The sequence below is a fragment of the Apteryx rowi genome, unplaced genomic scaffold (assembly GCF_003343035.1).
Source record: "Apteryx rowi isolate R43461 unplaced genomic scaffold, aptRow1 scaffold_141, whole genome shotgun sequence".
NCBI lineage: Eukaryota > Metazoa > Chordata > Aves > Apterygiformes > Apterygidae > Apteryx > Apteryx rowi.
In genome coordinates this window covers 1,755,501-1,778,752 of record NW_020447653.1, presented here as the reverse complement: position 1 = coordinate 1,778,752, position 23,252 = coordinate 1,755,501, and the positions used below count along the sequence as shown (strand labels likewise).

Below are 23,252 nucleotides of genomic sequence, written 5' to 3'. Positions count from 1 at the left end.
CTGGTGTGGCCAGAGGCAAAGACAGCAAGGACATCCAAGCTCAACACCCTCCCTCCCGCATCTCAGCAGCACCTCTGCAAAATAGGTTCCACACCTCACTGTATGGCCCCAAATCTTCTCACAGCACAATRACCACCAGCTGTCACAGCCTGCCACACCATGCTTCCAGCCAAGTCAGCACACACGGGCAGAGCTAGGGGTCCCAGTGCCACATGCTCTGCTGAGTTACAGGACAGACCTGGATTTATTCAAGCTCCTGTGCTGGTGAAGGAGGCAGACACTCACTGTGTGCACTGCTGATAGGCTTGTCGTCTTCCTCGCTGTCTGGTCCAGAGCACCATTCGTCCCCACTGTACGGCTGCTTCCTTTCCAGCACACAGCGTCGCTTGCTACGGGGAGCCACCTCACCTGCAATGGGACAGAACTATCAGAAGGACTGCGGAGACCTGGCCATGGGCTGGGGCCCTACCCAGCTGCATGTTGCACCCTTGTGAAAGCAGCTGGGGAAGCACAATGGGGTAAGGAGCAAGCGTGCAAAGGCCAGGGTCCTCATCCTGGAACTCACCTAAACCCAGGCTCTCCAGCTGTGCCCCACAGCTATCCTGGCTAGCACTGAGACACAGTCTTCCGACCAGTCAGAGCCTCCCTGGCCTGTGGTACGCCAAGAACCCCGAGCAGTTCAGCGTTCCACATGGGGCCTGTCCTCACCATGCACTCCTGGTAAAGCGTGGCCTCCTCTGCTCTGAGCACTTGGGGCAGAGCTGCAATGCAATCCTTCCAGCAAGGCCTGGGCTGCAGTGGTCAGAGGCCCAGGCTGAAAGCCTCTCAGCAGCACCAGCACTCAGCCAGAGATGCTGCTCTCTGGAGGTCTACTGCAGCCCATGTTAGGCCTGAGCTGCTACCCCATGGCTGTTTACAACAGCGCAAGATTCTTTGTCGGGACTCCAGCAGCTCTGCCGGAACCCCAGAACTACCCTGTAGCCGCAGCCCAGACGCTCGCTCGCCAGGGGAGGCAGAGCGCCTGCTGGAGTGCTGACGGGAAAGCGCAGTCAATACTAGCTGTCTGCCATTCACAAAAACTCAGTCTGGCGCAACAGACAGGCGGGGAGCTTGTTAGAGGGCTGCTGGCTCCCCTCCCCCTTTCCTTTACTCGCTCCAGCAGGAGAGTTCCTAGGAGGGGACCTCCCAGGGGCTCGCCCTGCYTAGCACCAGCCAAACACCAAATCCTGCAGCTCCCCATTACGCTGATAGCCAGCACTCAAGAACACCCCCTCAGCCTCATCCCTGCCCTCTCCTTCTCAGCACATGCACTAGCTCTGCTGCCTCTGCAGGTCTGCACTCCTGTGCTCATAAGCATCCCTGCTCCCAGCCAGACATAAGAATGCACTGGCCTCTAGATTCAGCAGTGAGATGCTCTGTCTTTTGGCCTGGCCAAAGGCTTCAGATAGCAACCAGCAGGGAAAAAGATCATTAAACAGCAACATTACCTGTCCTGTCCCCACCCCCGGCACCATAAATGAGGGAAGACAGACTCCAAAACAGAGCAGAATTAAAACAGAGGTAGGACCAGAGTACAACTGCGGGGGACACTCGCAACAGAGCTGCTCTGCTGGCCAAGCCAGCAGACACAGGCTGCGCTGGACAGAGCTGTGTTTTTTGATTTGCAAGTGGTTTCCTGCCCTCGTGGATTTACAAATTTCCCAGCAAGTCAGGAAAGCGGCTGGTCTTTTCATGTTCTGTTGTGTCTGTGTTTTCCCATCAAACATGCAGGAAGATGTGGCAAGGGTGATCCCCACCTGTCAGTTTGCTCTGAGGGCTTGCTCTGCCAACCCAGCGTGGATGTGCTGGATGGGAAGCCTTGCACTGACATCTGCCGAGCCCTGATAAAGCACCTGAAGCATCTGCTCAGTCTGGGCACCTCCTCATCACAGCCAGTGCAGGCGAGCCTCCTCTGTGAGACCTGGCAGCTCGGAATGAGATGCATTTCTTAGTCTTTGAAAGGAGTCTGTAAACACAGGACACATCCAACCACTGTTCTAAACAGGAGGGCTTTTGGCATTAACTGTAACTTTCAGGGGCCTGTGATTTAGGAATTAAAACCTGAAAGTGGAAGGGCATCTTCATATCCTTTGTAAGAACAAGGGACACAGCCTCTGCCCTTTGAAGACATCAGTCAGGCAGAGGTCTCTGTACCCTCTGTAAACCCTGGTGCTCCCTTCATGTCACAGGTGGTGTTGGTAGGGCTCAGAAAGGAAGTGACTTGCCCAGAGGCACCCAAGAACTCAGGGAGGGTAAGCAGACACAGGATGGATAGCTTTCAGTCCTGTGCTCGAACTCTGATACAGTACTGTATGGCTGCCCTTTTTACATCATCTAGTGGTTTACAGGCCATATCCATACGACATATCGGTGAACTGTGGCAGGAATGTAGGAGACTCAGACCTCCTTGATCAACTCATTTTAATAATCTTCCTGCAGAAGTCGGGGCTGCGAGGCAGTATTAAGATAACTCTACAAACACTTATGTTCCATGGCATGCACTAACCTCCCAACACAATCAGAAAGAAACCTTTCCTGGGGGCAGGAGGTCTGTTCAGTTATGTTCTGTACTTTATTCCACGGCATGGCTCTGGCCTCAGCCAGTCGGGCAACATGGCTTTGATTGTGAAACCAAATGGTCTGGAGCTATGGGTCAGAGCAGCAGTGCTGCCGCTTTCGGGGACAGCAACTTCAGGTGACCAGGTGCAAGTCTCAGTCAGAACCGAGGACATCGCTGGTATTTCTCCTCTGACAACTACTTGGCAAGATGTCCTGTGTTTTCTGTTGCCAAGTGTCACATGCAGCCATTGGGCACAGAGCTCTGGGGAACCCAAGAGGCTAGAGGCAAGACTGGCTATGACAGGGAAGCCAAAGGGTTTGCAGGTACTGACTCAGCCCTTTTCCAGAAACCACGTGATTTGACACAAGAGTCACCCATTGCTGACAAAACCAAAGAACTGCTCTGACAGCAACCCTTACAGCACCTCCTCACTAACCACGAATGGGTAATTGGGCAGCTGCAAGAACACCACAAAGGCAGCACTTGGCCAACAGCAGGGAGACAGAAAACAACCAAACTCAGTCCTAAATGGTAAGTCTGCACTTTACATCACTACAGTTTCAGTGAACCATGCTCCTCCTTATCAGGCCACAGCAGCCCGTGAAAAACAGAGTCCCAGGTTCTCAACATGTTGTAGGGAGTAACATGGAAACACAGGAAAGACAGGGCTCAGCTACTCTGGTCCCAAAACTGTGGATGCGATAAGCAGTGATGCAGGAAAACAGGCAGCTGAGACAAGCCCAGAGGGAAGCAGCAGCATAGAAACACAAGATGCAGTGGGTGCTCACAAACGCTCGCATCCCAGGTCCTGCCAGGATGCTTGGGGTAACTGAGAAAGTGAGTTGCTGAAGCAAGGTTTAAGGGAGCATTACCTTTTGATTCAGTGTCCAGTGAAGGGGTGCTGGCTTCTCGCTGTTCTCCTGAGTCCACTGAGATGCTTCGTTCCCGTTTCACTTTGCCCTTCAAGGATCCGAAGTTTGGGACAGCGTTCTGGCTGTTTTTCAGTCCAGAGTTGCCAGGGGAGATCTGAGTGGCCTTGCTGCCATGGCTGCCTGCCCCCACACCCTTGGAGCCCAGGTTACAGGTGGGTGCTTGGCTCACATTGTGGTGCTGGGCTGGGGCACCGCTGCTGCCTGCCTTGCCATGGCTGGGCAGTTTGTTGTCAGGGTGCATTTGATTGGCTAAAGCTTCCCACAGCGCCAGTGGAGGGAGCTCCCAGGCCCTTTGGTCAGAAACCTGCAAGAGAAGAGGGCAGTGAGTGACCACAGCACCCCTGCCTGCTCCCCCAGCTCCATGGGTAGCACTGCCCAGGAGCTGGGGCACTCAGGGCACTGGGGCTGCTGCTTTGGCACACAGTTAGGTAAAACTTTCAGCAAGGCAGAACCCAGAGCAGCTCAGGCCAAGAATTAGGCTTGGCCTGTTTGAGCAAAGTGAGGATCCTGCATGAGCACAAGCAGCAACTTCCATCCAGTGAAGACAGATCTATCAGTGCTGAAAAGCACAGACATGACAGCCATCATTTACAAGGTCATGACTAGATCAGGGTGCTTCACGCCGGCTTTGCCCGTTGGGGAGTGGAAGGATCCTTAGTGCTATTTTGCAGGTGTTTCCAAAGTTCAAACAACTTTGTGACCCTGAACAGAAATGTGGTGCCCTTATGGTTTCAGGGCCCCCTTCTGATGTCCAGCCAACCCAAGCACAGGTGCCGCTACGTTAGTTTCCTGTGCTCTGTGAAACCTGCAGAAGACAACTGTGAAGACAGAAATTGGTCTTGACACAAGCCTATGGAGCGAAAGCTCAGAAGGGACAGAGGAGAACTAAGGAGGCTTGAAGCAGCAGAAGGACTCTCTTCAGCAGATGAGAAGGCTGAGGAGAAGAAGGAGGCAAAGGCAGAGGGTTACAAGGCAAGGGGTGACCAGGACGTGAGGGCACTTGCCGCCTAAGCAGTATCACCATCTCCCTCAGGGCCTGAGGGACTGTTCTGGCTCCTGGATGGGGGAGCTTCCATCTCCACCAGAGCTTCCAGCACAACGGGATGATGCAACATGCCATAGGCCTGCTGGGACAACAGGGTGAGGCTCTCCTGTTCCAGACTCAGCCCAGCTCTCCGAATAGCCCCACAGGCTGAGGCAGAACATTTCAGGGAAGATAAGGTTAGGGCAATGCATGCAGTGCATGTGGGGTGGAGAATATATATGTAGCTGAGAAACACTGGAGCAGCCCTTTCTGCAGCATCTATATGCCTTAACAGAATTTCTTGTGCTCACACTGGGACTCTTTCCCACAGAGCTCTGCATGGCCATTACAGATGACTAGGACGCAGCTCCACATCATCTGAGCACATGGCGTGTTCTGGAGGGCTGCTGCCAACCTGTAATTCAACAAGCAACCCTGGTAACTGCAGTGTGCATCACTCCTGGCTTATGACTACCTCCTACATCCTTCAAGGAGCTTTCTTCAGTACGGAACAGGCAACTCCAGTGTGGGACATCATTTAGCTTCATTTTAGGGGGCACCTGCGCAGGCAGAGGACCTCTCTTTAGTGCCCCTATCTCCGACCTTCGGAACACAGCTCTTAAGACATGGTGTCTTCCCAGCCTGTACCATGTAAGTCCTCTGAGATAGCCCTAGCACAGAAAGAAGCACATACCTATGAGAACTGCTCCTGAGCTTTCTTCAGTTAGAGAACTTCAACTCTTCCTATATCAGGGCCTCACGTTCCTCTGCCACAGCTTCCTCACTACTCAAGACACTGCCCTTGAAGCTGCAGACACCCCCCGGCCCTGCTACCTGTCATAGGCATCTTTACTTCCTGGTGAGTGGGGCAGGGAAGGACATTGCAAACCCGCTATTTGCGCAAGATGATACATCATTTTCTGTTTGCTTACTTCAGCTACGTGCTTTGCACGATACCCCCTCAACACACTCAAGAACCTTTTCCTTGCTTAGGCAGACAAGTTTCCCAGCACACAGTGGTTACTGGGCCCACAGCTTACTCCCTTCAAGTGAGTTGAGCAAGCCAGACACTGCGCACAGGTCTTCCTGCCATCCAGGGACAGGAAGCACCAGCTCCAGACCAAACCCCAAGTCTCTAAATAGAACTGAAATAGCTCAGCAGTAGGATGCATACTGCTTCTGAGCTGCTAAAAGCAGACGTGAAGACATACCATCAGGAAAAGCCAAGTGCTTGTACAGCTAGGGCAGAACATACCCAGAACAAAACACAAGTGAAGAGTGAACCGCACTTTGCAGACCCATAATCTATGAAAGACGGCAATCGCCACAAGGCACAGGCTGCACCCTGCCATCAGTTAACCCAGTAAGCTCCCTGCCAGTAAAATGGACATCTCAGCACCTGCCTCCCTGTGAGGTAAGGCTGAGCCAGCGGCTAGCTGGCACAAAGCAAAACTCGACTGAGAGAAGCCTGCAAGAACAGCACTACTGCACAGCCCGCCCAAGCATTCCTAGTTAGTTAGTGGGATCATTCGTGCACAGCTTGGCCTATCACTGCTTCCTAACTAGCAAGTCGTTAGTTGCTCCCTCCTCCTCCGCCTCCTCCACACACACCTCACTGAGGGCTCTGCTCTAGCCTCGAGGAAGATGGTGAGGCGCGGTGCTGATTAATTTTCACAGCACATAAGGGAGTTGCTAGCCCTTTAAGTGTCAGCCAGTCTCGCTCGCTCGCTCTTGTTCTCTAGGGACCTATTAATAGCAGCTGGAAAGATCACATCACTCTCTGGATATTTATACCCCTCATTCCACACCAGGAGAGATTTATGTCAGAGCTGCCGTCCCAGTGCCTGCCCAATTGCTCTGTCGAACTGCTTGCAGGGGGAGGGGAGCAGAACAGGGAAGGAGACACAGAGAGGGCAAGCGGGGAGGAGGAGAAGGTCCATATGGCACAAACTGCAGCATTAAGCACACATGCCGCCTGCAGTCTCTGGCTGGCCTGCCTCAGGGAGCCTTCGGCCCCTCTGGAAGAGGCTGCTGCCAGACAGCAGTCAGGAAAGCAAGCACTGCAGCAGCTCCTGCTGCTGGTGGCCCAGGGCCCCTGTCTGCTGCTTGACCATCCCCACACTTGGCAATTTTTGTAACGCATTGCACTGCAGTCCAGAGGTTCACAAGCTGGTCACTAACGCAAGGATGCTGCTAGACGACCCCAAGAAAGCGCTGCCAGCACCATCCATATCCACTACAGGCTAGGAGATCCAAGTTTGCCTGAGGCACACCTACATGAACACAATATGTCATTCAAAATAGATCCCAAAGTGCTTCATCAAATATGTGTTCAGCAACATTGCTGTGCGCTCCAACTACAGCACAGCATAGCAGGGCATGCGAGTACGCTGGGGAAGGAGGAAGAAAACCTGGGCCCTGCTAGGACCAAAGCTGCATAATCCAGAGATGAATGCTCAAGAGGTACCTACCACCCCTCTAGTTTTCAGGCATAATTCATTCATCAAGGAACAAGTCAGAAGCAGGAAGGCCCCTCCCAAAAGTCCCAGTAGTAACCACAGCACTTTGAGCAGTTGCGGTCACCCAGGGCAAGAGCAGAACTATTTAATCACTGAGCACCCATCAAGAGACAAGCAGGAACCACGGGAGCTGGGGCTGGCAATACCAACTCAAGGGCATGGGCTGCTTGGAGAAAATGCCACTCACTCCTGGGTCAGGCTCTAGCCCTTTGCCCATCTCTTGGAAAGCCATAGCATTGGGAGAGCTCTCATATTCTGTGCCCAAACAGAGATGACCTGACTTAATTGCAAGTCCTGGTGACAGTTCAACACTGCAGCTCAAACAGGGGCGAAAGATCTCCATGAACGGCATCTGCAGTCAGTGCAGCAGCACTTATGGATACTCACTCCTTTTAGCAACACTGAACAATTGCTTCACGGATGAGGAAGTTGTGTTTAATGAAGAGTTATGATACAGACCCTTCCCTCCACACATGCCAACCTGTTACATCCTCCTATACAACCCTCCATTCCAACTATCAAGGAATTTCACTATCAAAAGCATTTCATTCATGGACTGATGCATGGACAGCCGCATCCCACCCCATGCAGCCTGGATAAAGCTCAGCTAGACACTCCATTCAGGAAGGCAGATACAAGCAGTCACAAGACCTTCAGATACTGCCCAAAGAGTGGCCAAGCCTTGGTCCCTGCGAAGACGTTCCAGAACGTCCCACTTTTGGGGCATCTAATTGAATTCCTTCTTCCTTCACCTTGGGGGTGGGCTGGGGCTCCAAGGAGCCCATATATGCCTTGCCTCAGCCACTCATAGCACGGAAAGCCACCCAGAACTGACTGGGGGCCCTGGGTCAACCTGCAGGGTTTCCCTTGGGAAGTTCCCCAATCCAGTTTTAACTGAGACCAACCATGCTTTCCTTGCAAATTCTAATGGGACAAAGGCCACAAGCAACTGCCTGCAGATTCTGCAGCACTTTCAGGAGTAGCAACAGTTGGATCCTGTTGAAGATGCATAGTGGGAATCCACCTCAGCCTCCCATCTGTCTGGGGTTGCAGTAAGCTGATAGACATCTTGTTTGCTGTAAGGTCCTCACACATACCCCTTCAAACTAGATTCCAGTAGACATGCCACATAGCTGGGCCACAGAAAAGAATTAATTAGAAAGTAGATACACTGACACAGGGAGACAAATAATCCAAAACATCTTGAAAAGAACACGACAAAAAGGAGATTGCATAGAAATCTGGCTCCCTCTGCAACTGAGCAGCACACCCACTGCAGCCCAGCACTTTTAAAGACAATAGCAAATTTAATTCCCAATGGTTAAAGCAAGGAGCCAAGACTCCTGTGTTCTGCTCCTGTCTGCCACTGATTCCACTAGCGACCTTGAGCAAGATGTGTTGTTCCTGGGTGCCTTGATTCCCCCATCATTAAAGGGGCTGACAACTCAGCCTACCTCATGAGGGGAAGGAGGCTTGCAAGGCATAATAAATACCTCTGCTGAAGGAAGTGCTATATCTAAATGCAGAGAGAAAATATTTGTGCCTGGTATATCTGAAAAGCCACAGCTTTATATTAAAGACTTAGACCTTAGCAAAAAAGAAACCCCAAAACAAAACAACAAAAACTGCTTTCAGTAACTCTTCTTCAGTACAGTTTGCACAACAGCAGAGGGGGAGGAGGCAACTCTGGGCGAGGAGAGACTCGTCTGACATATTCTCAATCCCGGAATTGCTAGCTGATAGTTCAAGAAACCTGAAACCCCACCGCGATCCCAGAGGACTTTCTGGTGAATCATGCTCCTGCTCGTTCCAAAAGGACGATAACGCAGATTCCCAACACCGCCGCAGGAATGCGGAGCCCGCGCACCCCTCCCAATGGGGCAGGGAAGCCTCTCAGCAGCCAATCTGCCTGCCCTGCTGCTTCCACATTTCAGTGCAGGCTGACACTGCTGCAGTGCTATCATCCCTCAGCCCCACCAGCCAGCATGAAGGAAACAACAGCATGAGAGGAAGCAGGGAAACCAGGATCACAGTGATTCAGAAAAGAAGGAGTTTCACTGCACCTCCCTCCTATCAGGTTCTGGGGCGAGCTCTTACAAGAAACCTAGATAAATACTGACTTACACATACACAGCTGAGACCAGAATCCAGGCCTCTGAGCTGTGCTGACATGCCCCAAAGCTTGTGAACACCCAACACACATAAGGAGATGGGTCATGACAAAGTGATGCAACAAGCAGAAACAGTCACCCAGCCCCTCTCCACAAGCCAGTCCAGGAGGCAACAAAAACAGGTTTCTATTGCAAACACCCTCTGAGTACATCACTCATGCTCATAACCTACTCACTCATCCCACAAGCAGAGATCCTGGGACAGCTCTGATCCCAAATGTCCCATAGATAACCCCACAAACTGGAGTGGAACGTCCTTGCTTTTGAAATAAGAGGTCCCAAGCCAGCTCAAGGGCTGCAGACAGCGTACATGGGTCAGCAAAATGAACGACCCTGAAAGACCCTGCTCGCCCTCTTCAAATACATTTCACTCCAGCTCTGGATGAGAGGATGAGATTGCAGACACAGTGGCCAACACACCACTCCTAGATGATCAGTCCTCCCAGGGTTAACAACAGAAAGGGCTGGAACACTTTCAAAGAAAGATCATGCTATTTCATTAAAGTCAAAGTATGTCACAGAGACAAAGATTGTGACAAATTTTCCAGAAGCAAAATTTCTGAAGTCCAAGACTCTAGGATTGTTTCTGATTTGAGAGCAAGACCAGAATCAGAAACCTGACCTTTTCCATGCAGAAATGGTTGTTCCAAAACAATCCTTTTTGCAAGAGCATTCAACGGATTTTGATTCTGTTCCAGTGAGAAACAAAACCCTCAAAAACAGTAGCGAAACAGAATTACTGTCATCCAGCCAGCTCCAGCCAAGATTCAGTGAGGGGTCCTAGCAGCCAGATGAGCCCTGGAGCCCACTCTAACCTGACACCACAGCTCTGAACCAGCACACTATTTAGCAATTAAAAACTGTGCAGTAACCCAGCAGTTGCAGGAGTGTCTCCCTAATCCCCGTAAGGAAGCATTCGCTTGAGCGTTTGCATCACCAGTGAAAACAGCATTAACCCAGGCCATTGTCATTAAGGGCATTCTCACTTGAATCTTTCTTGAATCTAAGAGCTCAACAGGACTCAGAGACATCATGAGGCAGGGAGTTCCACAGGGCAATACCCTTACTGACAGAAGTCATCTGTGTTGAATGTGTTACTGTATCACATCATGAAATTACCTTGCTCGTACATTGTCAGACAGAGAGCCCAGAAAAGCCTTCTCTCTCTTCTGTTCATTTCTTATATCCTTCTTGTGCCCTTTTAAATGAGAGAAAAGATATCATCCTCACAAGCTTTATAGGATGGCTTTAAAAGAGAATCTAACGCTCTGTTGAATCCTAGCACTTCTTAAAGTCATTTTGGCAGCCTCTACTCCCGCAGTTTGGAGCTGCCCTGGGAACAATATATTTCAAAGGGGCTGTTAGCCCCTTTGAGAAAGGGTCTCAAAGGTCTTTAAATGGGACAAAATCTCAGATTCATGTTCCCTTCCACCTAGGGACAGACATCCCCATATAACTAACACATGCGGAAACTGAGACCCAGCAAAAGAGAGAGAGAGAGGCTGAAGCAGGAATCCTGTTTACTTCCTGCTCTACATGCTACCTTGCTCCTGCTTGTGCTGCAAATTCGATCCATTGGTGTTAGAAGAGCTTTTCGTAGCATTTCCTTGCCCCTGGCTCAACAGTTTCTCCCACTCTTCTTCTGCTTACTCCATCCCCCAGCCAGAGTCTGGCTTCCTGTCCCGTGCTCAGGGACTCTCCAGGTCTATCACTGAGTTTGCAGACTCTTCCAGCATCCGAGTCCAATTGGCACATTCCCCACAGAAACCCTGCACATGCCAGACATTACTTGACAGTCACACACAGCTCTACTGGGATGTTAATTAGGAATTATTTCATATACCAGCTCATGTGACCTGCTGGGGATGGGTCAGCGAGAGACCTTTAAGAAGCTCCCAGTGCCCCGCATGCAGGACAGCACAGCTATCCACAAGCCCCAGCACGGCAGGCTACCATGGTGTAAGAGTTTCTAGCAGCTCACGGAGCAAAGCCAGAAATCTCTTCCAGAGGTTCTGCTTTTGCTCAAGAAGCCTTGATTTCCTCCAGGGCAGGATCTCTCCCTCACAGGATGCAAAACCTGGCTAAGGTTACGAGCCACTGTGACAGCTGAACACCTCCATGGAGCATCTGGTAAATGCCTCAAGGATCTTAGATTGTAGATGTCAGTGATGTGGCTCATTCAGGTAGCAACACTTGGATGTATGAAATACTTCTGAGGCAGTCACATTGCACCTGACCCCCTCAAAGTGTTGGCTAAGTCTACTCAGTACCCCATTCTGTTAGCTGAGGTCCCACAGGGTCCTGACCCAGGTTCTTCTATCATGCTGCTCACCTACTTGGCTCCTGTACTTCACCCTGTTACCATAATTGCTTCTTCCAGAGAAGCCCCTGGGGATCTTCCTCAGCACCAACTTTCCCATTTATGTGGCACTCAACTCAGGGCAGGAGATCATCCTGGACTGCAACAAAACAGGCTTGCTGGGGTGCACAAAAACAAACTCATCTATATATGAAGGGTGCTGCTTCCCTGGGAATACCATTCTGGCAGAAAACGCTACCAGCTGCAACGTACCTTCACAGCAAGAACTTCCCTGTGCAGTCACTACACGGAATTAAAAAGACCTCCTTACACAATTCCCATTGTGTTTGCGCACTGGAGTTACTGTGACCGGGTTTACCCTGCAGTTTACCCTGGTGAGCTGCACCTTGCACTGCCCCCTACTATACTAGCTCTCCTAAAGAGCAGGACTTATAGGTAAGGCCTTGAAAGTTTACCTTTTCCACAAGAATCATAAGGGAGTCAAGTCTTGCCCAGAGCTACGCATGTAAGGTAAAAGGCTGATGCAGCTAAGTCTACAAGGAAGGTCTTTTAGCTGCATCTAGAGATCAGGAAGTGCTTTGGGATCATTCGGCAATAACTATAAAAGCCCTTGGGATGCCAGCAGTGTGCAGGACCAGAATCCAGCAATGCTGGAGCCTCACGAGGAGCTCTCTTGCTGCTGCTTTAAGAGAATAGTTTCTGCTCTTCTTTTAACAAAAGAATCTCTCTGCATGCATCCATGACGGACTAGCCATCATCAACAAGCACCCCTGCTCTACATGTGCAAGAGCATCATCCAGCCTTACAACACGACACAGTTCCTGGTCTCCATGTCTTTTTCTTGTTCTTAACCTCTAAGAAGTCTCTTGTGTTTCCTTCGCCCTTTCCCACTTTGCCCTGTTTTTCACCATTTCCTCTATAAAAACACATGTTCCCAGGCTCCTGACACCCATGTCCTTGCTAGCTCTTACAAATGCAGATGCACATACCTGTTCCCTACCCAAAATGAGCTCCATCCACCCTCAATTCTGTTGCCAAAAGCAGTGCTAAGATGCCTAAAGTTCCTGGCACCCTGCCCTGCAGGCCTGACCCTTAACTACCTCTTCAAAACATCCATGGGTCACAAAACCACTTGTGTGCAAGCTAGTCCATACTTGGCCAAGGACGCAACACTTGGGCCCTTCCCTGTGCAGTGTCTCCAGAGACCTAAAATTTAATGCTGTGTTAAACATGCAGGAGAGGAGGGCAGTTAACTTCTTCCAGAAGTTGCAGAGACAAACTCCAGAAGCAGCCAGCGAAGTGGAGGAGCTGGACAGCTGCTTTCCAGTGAACTCATTTTCCCAGTGCCCCCCCCCCCCCAGTATACATTCTCTCTTACCTGTGGGCCACCCAGCATTTGGGCCCAGCAGGCACTCCAGGCCTCCTGCAAAGGTCCTTACATGTCCCAAGAGAGAACAGCTCCACACAAGTGAYGATGATGATTTAGCTGGACACAACCAGCTGAGAAGAGTATAAATTAGTCACAGGGTTACCTGGTAACACAGGGCACCACCAACTTTGGATAGGACCTTCTTCAACAGGCAGAAAAGGGTGTAATTATGACTTCTGTTTCTGTAGACCCTTTTTGTTTGTGATTTTCAAGAGACTACATCCGCAAGTTAAGAAAACCACCCTGGAGCAGAGAAAGTTGGTGTGAGAATGGATCCACGTCTCCTGACTCCCCTCCATGTCCTAAGCAGTAGTCCACTATAGGGCCAGCTGCCGCCACTTGACCCCACACCTAGCCTCATTTCCCAGACTTGGCAGCTTTCGAGAAGATGACAGCCCTGAGCCCCTGCACTGGGTGCTCTCCCCTCCATCATGGCAAGGGTGGCAGTCAAGCAGAAGAGCCCAGGAAGTTCATGCCCTTCAAATGTGTTTCAGCCTGCAACAACTCACATATGCTTCCCATGGGAACTCTCCACTCCTCCAGCCCAGGGGAATGGCCATGGTGCACTGCTCCCTGTCCAGACCAGGGTATACTCCAGGCCAGCAATGTTCCAGAAAGCATTTCTCAAAGTCAGCTACCATCACCCTTCCCTGTTGCTTTGGAAAGTCCTGGCACTGAACCCACAACCACTCCTGAGACCTGAAGGGAGAGCATCTGCCTCCTACTGCACAGCAGGGAGGAGTTCACAGCATGCCCCGTTTCATTCAGGGTATGCAGAAACATCAGGAGGTTTTCTGGGGAGCTGCACTAAGCACCCCATCTCTGTGCCTTATGTGTGGACTGTGAAATGAAACCACTAGGTGTCACCATCGTCCAGGGCACTCATAGCCTCAAAACAGCCAGGGCTGAGTACTGGTAAACTTATTGCATCTTCGGCCAGAGCTGAGGCACTCAACCCTGCACAGAGGGGATCCTATATCCAGACCAAGCACTTCCTCTGGACCCCAGTCTTCAAACTAGAAACTCTAACATCTCATGCACCACAGGGTGCAGATGGCTGTGCTGAAGGGTAGAGCCATGTGGCCACACCATATCCTGGCAGAAGCTCAGCAGATGCTTGCTCCATCTCCTCAGATAAATAGAGCATGGAGATGCCTGTTGCACACCGTAAGCGAGGTTTACAGATCCTGCATCAGCTTGCAGAAAAGCTTCCCCCAAACAACAGCTCTCAGCCAAGCATAGCCCTTTGAGCCCTACAATGCAAACTGCAGCCACTTCCTGGCCTGAACTAGGGCACAGTCTTTGCAGACTCCGAGTCCCGGCATGCAGTGCTCGAGGCACGGACCCCCCCATCCTGTACCCCAGCTGCACTGCACCCTGGGACCTGCAATGCAAACAGCACGCTGTAAGCAGGTTTGCCTTTGAAGAAGCTCACGGAAGAGGAAACGAGAGACAGTTTTAAAGCCACACGCAGGAGGATTTGGTCAGATGGCCCTTCTTTGACCTGTTTCTATATAGCATTCAGATCAATTGCTGATCCCGAGATTCTTGGCCTGCTCTTCAAATGGACCCAGTTTAGGAAAGAATTGGGCTCCCTTCCTGTGACCAGTCCTGGCACTAAATGCAATGAACAAAGGGCACACCTGGACCTTCTCAGGTGAAAAAAGCACAGGCTGGAGCACCTACAAGCTAGCAAACTGCCCAAATCACAGCACGGCACCTGTGCATGTCTGTGTGCACACATCCAAGTTTGCCTACCAACTCATGTGTGTGTGGGGCGAACTGGCAGAGAAATGCAGGAAAGAGCTGAGAAAGCAAGGCTGGCCGTCCCAGCACCTTGCACAGAAAACATTTTCTGTCTACGCTGCCTTGTGTGAGCCTGGACTGCAGAATAAATGTAAGAAGTCACTAAACACTCCTCCAAGATTATAAATAACAGCCCCAGCAAAGAGCAGAGCCTTGGCTCTATATTTAAACCTTGGCTGAGGTCACTTCCTTTTCCCAGCAGCTCCCTCCAACCCCCACCCCCGTTTCTCTTATTTACATGCCATCATGACTAAGGCACATTGGGGTTTAAGGTCAAAGGGGAAACAGCCATGCATCTGCCTTGCAGGAAATTCCACCCTGGGAAACCCTTCACCTTCACCAGAGCAGATCAGAGCAGGCAGCAAAGATCCCGCTGCTGAGCAGTGGCAGCTGCCTGTACAAGGTATTGCAACTCCATCATTGGGCTAGAGAGAGAGGGAAAGACCTAGAAGAAGGGAGCGAGGAAGGGAAGGTGAACAGACCAAACAATCCCCATCAGACTTTACTGTCAGAGTCTGGACTTTGCCCTGTTCACGGTATGGATCAGGGGTTTCCCCACTGAGCACCCTGAAAGGGCAGCTGCTCCACCTCAGCACGCTTCACGTCCCAGAAGCTCCCCCGCACCTCTAGCTGAAATTTCCCCGCTTCTCCCACTCAGAGGGTGCAAAAAGACACAGTCTGTCCCACAGATCTGGCCCAAAGTCCCAGAGGTTACTTTGCCCTTAGACAAACCTCCCCACAGTTTGCCAAGCTCTTTCAGAGATGTAATTATCTAAGCCTGACCCAGGCCTCCAACTACCGCCATGAGAAACGCAGAGCAAGAGCCAGGAATCACCCCCTCTCACTCTCTGGGAGGGTAGCGAGACACACGTTTAATAGCGGCCATACACCAACACACAGCAGGGAGGGACCAAACAGAAATCTTTTCTTGGGGCTGCCCCCAGAGAGTCGCTCTTCTCCACCAGGAGGGAGATGTCTTAATAAATTATCATGCACATAAAGTTGGCAAGGGCTTCTGAAACTCCTCCAGCCCTCACGTTTGAGGCTCATAGGAGGCCCGAGTTGTGAGGTTTGCAGTGTTCCTTGTGGCCAGAGCCCTACTTTGAGCAGCCAGGTGCCTGGACTCTGCCACGCACAGCTCTGCGGCAGCTTCATTTGTGCTTGGTACAGTAATTGGGGACGTTAACCACTCCCAACACAGCCCTTGGCTCTTCACTGGCACACTCAGCTCCAGTTATGTTACTTAATAACTTTTCTGCTTGATACAATGTTTTTCATGTTGATAAAGGATGGGGTACAAAGGAGGGGGAAAGAGAGCAGAGGCTATCTAATGGAAGAATCGGAAATAACGGAGATTTTGGAATCAGGACAGCTGTTCAGGCTATGATATAAGCAAATTAGCTATCGGGTTTACAGCAGAACAATCAGCGATGCTTGCACTATATTTATTAGGTTTCAAAGTTCTTGGCTGTCTCGATTACGGAGCCAATTCACAAGTCTCAGAGCTACCATAGCACAAGACATGCCATGATCTACATGTCTCAAGACCGAGAGCCAGAAAGTTTCCCATACACGGTCTTGGCATACCAGCCAAACGCCTCTTCCTCTACCTCAGCCCACACACTCTGGAGAGGAAATCTGTGACAAAGCAGAGGTGCTGAGGCAGCCCTATAATCCACGGAGTCAGCTTGTAGGGAAGCAACAGTGGTAGAGAGCTACCGGAAAGCATCACTGACAGCAGCGATGGCAGATAGCACGTCCCAACCCAGCGCTGGTTCTAGCACTCTGGTCTGTCCTGTTATCCAAAGCTCCCAGTCACAGGCAGAGATGTGGGCAAGCCTGAAGCATTAAGGGAAACAGTTCCCTCTAGATTTGGTAGCTTGCACCAAACCTCAGCTACAAACAGATGCAAAATGCTTGTGATTGTAATGCAGTCAGATCCTTACCTACAGGATCTTCAATGAGGAGTTGCAACATGTGAACATGCCTGTGAAGGAAAAACACATGCCCACTCCTAACATCCAAAGGCAACCTCACAAGCATCTCTCTTGGGGGTCATCTGACCCCAGCGGGCTGCAGCAAGCTGAGTGAAGCTCAGATGGTGGGAATCACACTACCAGTGCCCTTCCTCCTCCCGATGGCATGGCAGAAGCCCTAGAGCTAATGAGGTGCAGAAGGCCTGTGCTGCAGACCAGCTCCTTGTGCACATGCTGCCAAAAGATGGGCAGCACAGACCCAGCCAGGAGAATCAAACGCAGGCGTCCAGGCTCCTCTGGCTTGTGACAGGGTAGTGTTGCCTGTCCCAGCTATTCCCTTGTTCTCTTATGCACATACACACCGCGCTCTGGCTCTGTCTGTGCCCCTCTAGATTTGAGCCTGCATGCAGGCAGTGTTAGCACACTAGTAAGGCATGCCTGTTCCTTCCAAGGCTGTCCATTTAAAACAACAGGAATTAGAAGCCACAGCAGACCAAAAGCAGCTCTTTGGCCCATGATCACATTACAGTACAGGAAGGAAGACGGTACTTTGATCAAGCTGGAATCACTTTAAACAGCTTCCACACTGATATCTCAGCCACTGGAATTAGCACCCCAACACTCCAAACATCCCATACCAAAAGACACTTCCTGCTCCAACACACATGTCAGGGCCAGAGCAACACAGAGGTTGGCTGTTGGTGGCTGTGCAGGCGGCCGGTAAGGGCTGCTCCGAAAGCAAGGTCGCAGCAGCAAGTGACACGGAAGAACACAAAGAGCCTCATACATCTTATCAGAGGAAATCGAGGCTCAGCAGGGCCCGTCTCTCCATTTACATCTTCTTCAGATCAGATCAGATCTTCATGGGACTGCAGTGGCATTTTCAATGCAGGTGTGTGCTAGCTATCCTCAGAACAGCAGCAACGAGCACATTCAGAGGCAGCAGGAAAGCAGAGGCCTGGTTTCCCAAGCAGCTGTCCCTGTGCACACTTAAGGGTGACTGGAGTTCTTCCAACCTGCCCACACCTCCCCTTTCGCACATGCCCTGGAGCCTGATATTGGCAGGCAGAGGGTTAACGATGGCCAGGGAGCTGCCGAAAGCCTCCTCCTTGCCCTCTCAAGAACAATGGGGCTATTGTGGGAGGCCAGGCAAGTGTGGGCAGATCGCTGGCACTGGCAGTTACCAACTGGGTGGGTTGTTCCTGCCATGCAGTCTCCTCCTCCACAGTCAGGTACAAGGAGAGAGGTGGCTGCTGGCCCTTCCCCTGGGTTGTGGAGAAAAGCAGGGCCAGCCGGGCTACATGAACACCATCCCAGCATACCCAGTGTCCCTGCTGAGCAGTCTGGCTCCTACCAATTTATCTGGATGCAAAATGTAGTCAGCCTTGCACACACAAAGCTGCCAGCCAACAGCAGTGTGAAGCAAAGCAGACTGCGAGCTGCCAGAACGCTCCCAGCACTGCGCCCAGGTATCCAGCAGGATCAGCTGCACCATCAGAATGTGCTGCAGCGGGATTGGAGCAGGAGGAACCAGGTTTTTCTCACCCCAAAGTCACATTCCAATCATGGGTGCAAGTACTGACCCGGGAAACCAGCCCCTGCCCCATTTCTCTATGCCATTGGCAAGAGACAGCTATAAGGGAATGTTTGGCAGCCACCTTGGCCAGCGCAGGACCTGGAGCATAACTGGGAGGGGCTGGAGAGGGGGTAGGGAGTTTGGAAGAGGAGACAGACATCATGCTAAAAACTGAGGGGCATACAACAACAATTACCATGCATCTAGTAGCGGAGACTGCAGTTAAAATTTATTTCCTCCTCTATCCTTTTTAGCTCAGTAATGGTAAAACAAGAAAGCCTGAGATGCCAGAAAGATGGGGACAACAAGAACTTATGGTCTGTCCTGAGCTCCTGGGAAACCTGAGAACTCTCCCACTCAACACAGTGGAGCAGCGAGAACAGTCACATAAAGGGAGGGGCCGAACAGAGGGCAGAGACAGTAATTGTTTTCCAAGTCTCCGTACTCTGAAGTTGGAAGGAACAAGTACAGAGAGCAAGCAACTCCAACACACTCCTGCTCTCCTACAAACTTGCATCTCCCAGCCCTATCACTTCCATGCAAGGAGAAGCTGGGATGCTCAGAATTCACCCCCCAAAGACCCCGAGCCGACTCCTGACAGAGCAGTAGCAGCACTGTAAAGTCCTAGGCCAAGGCAGGACCTGTGCTCTGTCACACTTTCCAGACTTTCTAGTGGAGTTTCAAAGCCCTGCTTGGAGAAGAGCCAAATCTTAGGCATGCTGAAGTTGCAGCCCACAGTGTCAATGTCTACATAGGCACGGCTTTTGCCGCCACTTCCCAAATTCCACCATTTCTACAGCATGCACAGGAGAATACATGCCTCCTCCTCAGACTGAGGCACAGAGGATGACACAACGAGCCAGGGTTACACTGCAAATCAGCAGCACGGCTATGAGTGGGGCCCAGACTGCTGAGAATGTTCATTTAATTACACAGCACATTACACAGTGAGAGGGAAAACAGCAAAATTTGGTATCAGCTTAAAGCTCCCAAACACTCAAACCTCCTTTCCCCCCAGATACAGCACCACCAAGCTTTTCCGCCTGTCCCTTTCTCCTGTTCCCCAGGACTCTGTGGCACCCCATGCAACAGCCTGCTGCAGCATGCCACTCACTTCCAGGAGACCCCTTCATGCCCCACAGACAATTTCAAGTCCCAGGTTCTGCTCAAGAACCTTAGACAGAGAGCATTGGGCATCAGGGAACAAAACAGCAAAGTTGGGTTGTTTAATTTTAGACCAATTATCTCCTGTGAAGTCAATGATCAGGAACCTGATTCTGGATTACCAGCCTGACTTACAACTGCAGCATGCCGCCTTTGCATCAGAAGTTTTTCTGGCTGCTCCACAGAAGCACAGAAATACAAACAGAAGTCAAAAACAGAGTCCTGCTTAACTCAGCACAGCAGCCACTGGCACCTGGAACCCCTTGTGCTGGGCACAAGCCTGCAACCTGTGCTGCAAAGTTCAGTTCCAAACATCTGGATTAATCAAATTCTTGACAAGGGGAAGTTGCAGCTCAACAGGGACTCAAAATACAGACAGGACTGAGCACATCACTCTGTGCAGACTGCTGCTGTGCAGAAGTAATGTAGCAAGAAACCTAGAGGACTGACTAGCCATGTGGGAGACATTCCTTTTTCCACTCTGCACTGCAGTTTCTTCCCACGTCTCACACCTAGACTCAGTTTCCCAAATTTCAGGAGCACAAATACAGGCCAGCACAATTCTCTGGCCTGGCAGCATCAACTCTGCCAATACAGTGAGCATCTTTGTTTCTTTTTTATCCAGACTCCCTGTATCCTGCACTAGCTTGGGAGCACCGTCGCTCCCTAATTTTCCCAGGGCCAGGCTGACAAGTACTTAGAGCGGACTTGCCCAGCACCCCAGGTCCGCGCCCCTTGTTCATTCTCTCAGAGCCTTCTCCAGTGCAACGCTCAGCTAACTATCCTGCAATTTCTTTATATTCCCTACCTGAGGGCACTGCTTTGGTTCTTGTCCCCAGATTGCTTTCTTCAGCTGTTAGTCAGCTCAGGCAAGCCCACTGTGAAACACACTATACCAGTTAAACACAACAGGACTTCAGGTCCCAAACAGGGGAATAGAGGCCGGCTGCTCTCAAGGAAAGGGCTATGGATAGACCTGTCAACATTCACATACTATGCTCCCAACTTTGCTGCCAGCTCTGTTCAAACCAACACAATCCACAGATGGATATTGCTCTTCCCCTAAATATTCAAGCAAGAGGGCCCAAGAAGAGGGCAAGTAAAAACATCTGATGAATCCAATAGGGTAGGGTTCAATCTGTGTATCTTTACAAGACAGAATGACTGAAAGATAACATAAACTCTTTTCCCAACAAAGAGCTGGAAGAAGTTGGGTAAAAAAACAGAGCAAGAAGGACAAAACAATCTTTGTCCTCACTTTGCTGGTCACACAAACAGTGGCCAGCCTCAGTACCCACTGTCCCAGCACCCACTGTCCCAGCTCACAGAGCATGAGAAGCCCAGTTGCACCAAGGCTTATAGAAACCAGGCACTAATGCTGTGAGAAAGCTGTGTCCCCATACTCAAGAAAGGTAGAACATCACACAGGATTTCCAGGCTACATCGACAGTCAGCTCTCAGAAACCACAGGACAAACATTCTCAGAGCTCACTGCCTGGCTCCACAGTGTTCACTTTAGATGCTATCGCTTTAAAGGTGGCTCCAACAACCACACAAGGGTTAAATCTGCCTATAAATATCTGTTCTCAGCAGGGCTGCTGCTCTGAACCCTCCAGCCATCTGTTCTAGCTTTCCCCCATCTAAGACTGTAACATCTGAAACACGCTCGAAATTCTTAGGAGTGCTCCCAAAAATAGACTAGGACTGTGACTTAGCTCTGTCTCCTGTGTCTGAGAACATGGGAGCATGTATGAGTATGTCTGTGTCAGCACAAGCCTAAAGCTGTGCGAATATGAACGTGTCTGTGTCTGTCTGCCTGATGGTGAGCAGGCCCACACCAGCAGGGATCTATTTGCATCCATGTTAGCGTGGGTGTGCCTGCTTAACCACATACCCATGTGAATCTGCATGAGCATGTCCACGCTGGTGGGAACCTGTATCTGTGTATGTGTGTATTTGTGCTACAGTGTGGGTGTGTGAGAGAGCACAGACGCCTTTATGCCAGTGGACGCAACAGAGCTCCTGCCATGCAGTGTTCCCTGGTGGGAAGGCAACGCTGTTGAACGCAGCCAGGTGTCCCTCCTGCTGGAGCTGCAGCAGCAAGAGCACACAGTGCCCTGGCACTGCTCGGCCTGAGCACTAACTGGTTTCTCCTGAGAGGTCTCTGTCCCCAGACCCTGACACTGTCATCCAGACAGCAAGCCTTCCCAACAGCACAGCAGGGAAGAGAGGACATGGGTCAAGGCTCTTGGCTCAGCAAACTCAGTGATCCCACCTGTGGGCATCAGAACCTAGCTGCAAAGCAAGTAAAGACCTATCTGCAGGAGGCTGGAGACACACCACCTTGGTCTTATGCAGGTACTGCTTGCAGGATTTCCCCAATCAATCCACAGAGAGAGAGCTGAGGCAAGGTTCATACTGTAGACACAACAGCTTTCATTTAGAGCAAAGTGGGCTCTAAATCTCCCTCTCAGTGCTCACAGCCCTCATAGTTCTTTCCAAATGTTAAAAGCATCAGTAGATCTATCTTTTCAACTGCCAAGCCCATTAGCTTCACTCCATGAGGGCAAATCCCCGGGAAAGAATCACCATCTTCATGGTCACATGATAAAATGGGAAATGAGCTGTCACCTCCCAAATCCTGGCACACCCACTGGGAGCAGACCCTCTTCTTGGGCATCCTCCTCAGGCTCAGGGTTCAGTGCTGTCCACTTGCTCTGTGACAACCAGCACAGCTTACACACTCTAATACCCACACTCAGCGAGGACCATCATAAAGCTCAGGCCTGGCTGCTGCCCTGCTGACACCGCATTACAGAGCTATGCACGTGCAAGGACACCGGGAGGGAACAGCCAGTGCCCATTTCCACATAATGACGACAGCCCAAGGATCAGAGAACAGCTAGGTTTTCACCTCTAACTACTTCCAGAGGACTGATTCTCCTTTCCAGACCGAGTGAAACTATGGACAGAGGCAACCTCAAACACAGAAGACCCTGGCTGCAGTGGGGTGGGGAGGGGAGCAGCAGGTCTCAGGGCTCCATGCTTATGCCAATCTCTAATCCCTAGTGCAGTGTTGTGGAGAACACCTGCCGTAACACAACACAGGCAGCGCTAAACCTATTTCTCAAACCTCCCTACCCCCTGCCCCCCTCAACTGGTGAGGAGCACTTCAGGCGACTCTCTCAAGGCTGTACCTGCATATGCGGGTTGGTAGAAGGTATCCAGGCTGCAATGGGTACTGCACAATTAAGGTGTCATGCAGCTTTCCCTAGACTATATTTAAAAGGGAACAAGACAAGTAGTGAGGTCGGAGGGTAGAAAGCACATTATTACACAGTTTTGCTTAGGATTTGCCAAATGGTCCACTGGCTGAGGAGCACATAACCAGCTGCCCAGCTGACTGGTTGACACTCCAGCACACACATCACCTGACCCTACAGAATCTATATGATTTTGTCAAGGAGCAGAGATGCAAACCAACTGACAAGCTCCTGAAAACCACAGGGATCCTACTCCCATTGCCTAAAGCATATGAATACATCCATGCATGTGCTCGCACACACTGTCTGAAGGGGTCTCTATTTTCAAGACAGAACAGTCTTTTTCACTCCTCTGATGTAGCCAACATAGCCAGCTAACTCGGAGAACCACAAGCAAAATTTTCCAAGAAGCCTAAAACCTAAGTATACCTAAAACTGGTGACAATGTGAATGGAAAGATCTTGACATTCCAG

General features: G+C 50.8%; 1 protein-coding gene across 9 annotated transcripts in view; it reads right to left on the bottom strand.

Moving 5' to 3' along the window:
- BCL9L (B cell CLL/lymphoma 9 like) overlaps positions 1 to 23,252 on the bottom strand; it is a 93,926-nt gene that overhangs the window by 13,865 nt on the left and 56,809 nt on the right. For 4 of the 9 annotated variants that reach the window (XM_026057954.1, XM_026057953.1, XM_026057948.1 and 1 more), the window contains exons 2-3: positions 3,472 to 3,835; positions 286 to 408 (exon numbers count right to left, since the gene is read on the bottom strand). In XM_026057954.1, the coding sequence (XP_025913739.1) occupies positions 286 to 408; positions 3,472 to 3,772 (424 nt within the window). In that variant the 5' untranslated portion in view covers positions 3,773 to 3,835. Of the gene's footprint in view, positions 1 to 238; positions 409 to 3,471; positions 3,836 to 5,030; positions 5,052 to 23,252 lie in introns of those variants that run through there. The other 5 variants (XM_026057947.1, XM_026057951.1, XM_026057949.1 and 2 more) reach the window with 3 other exon arrangements.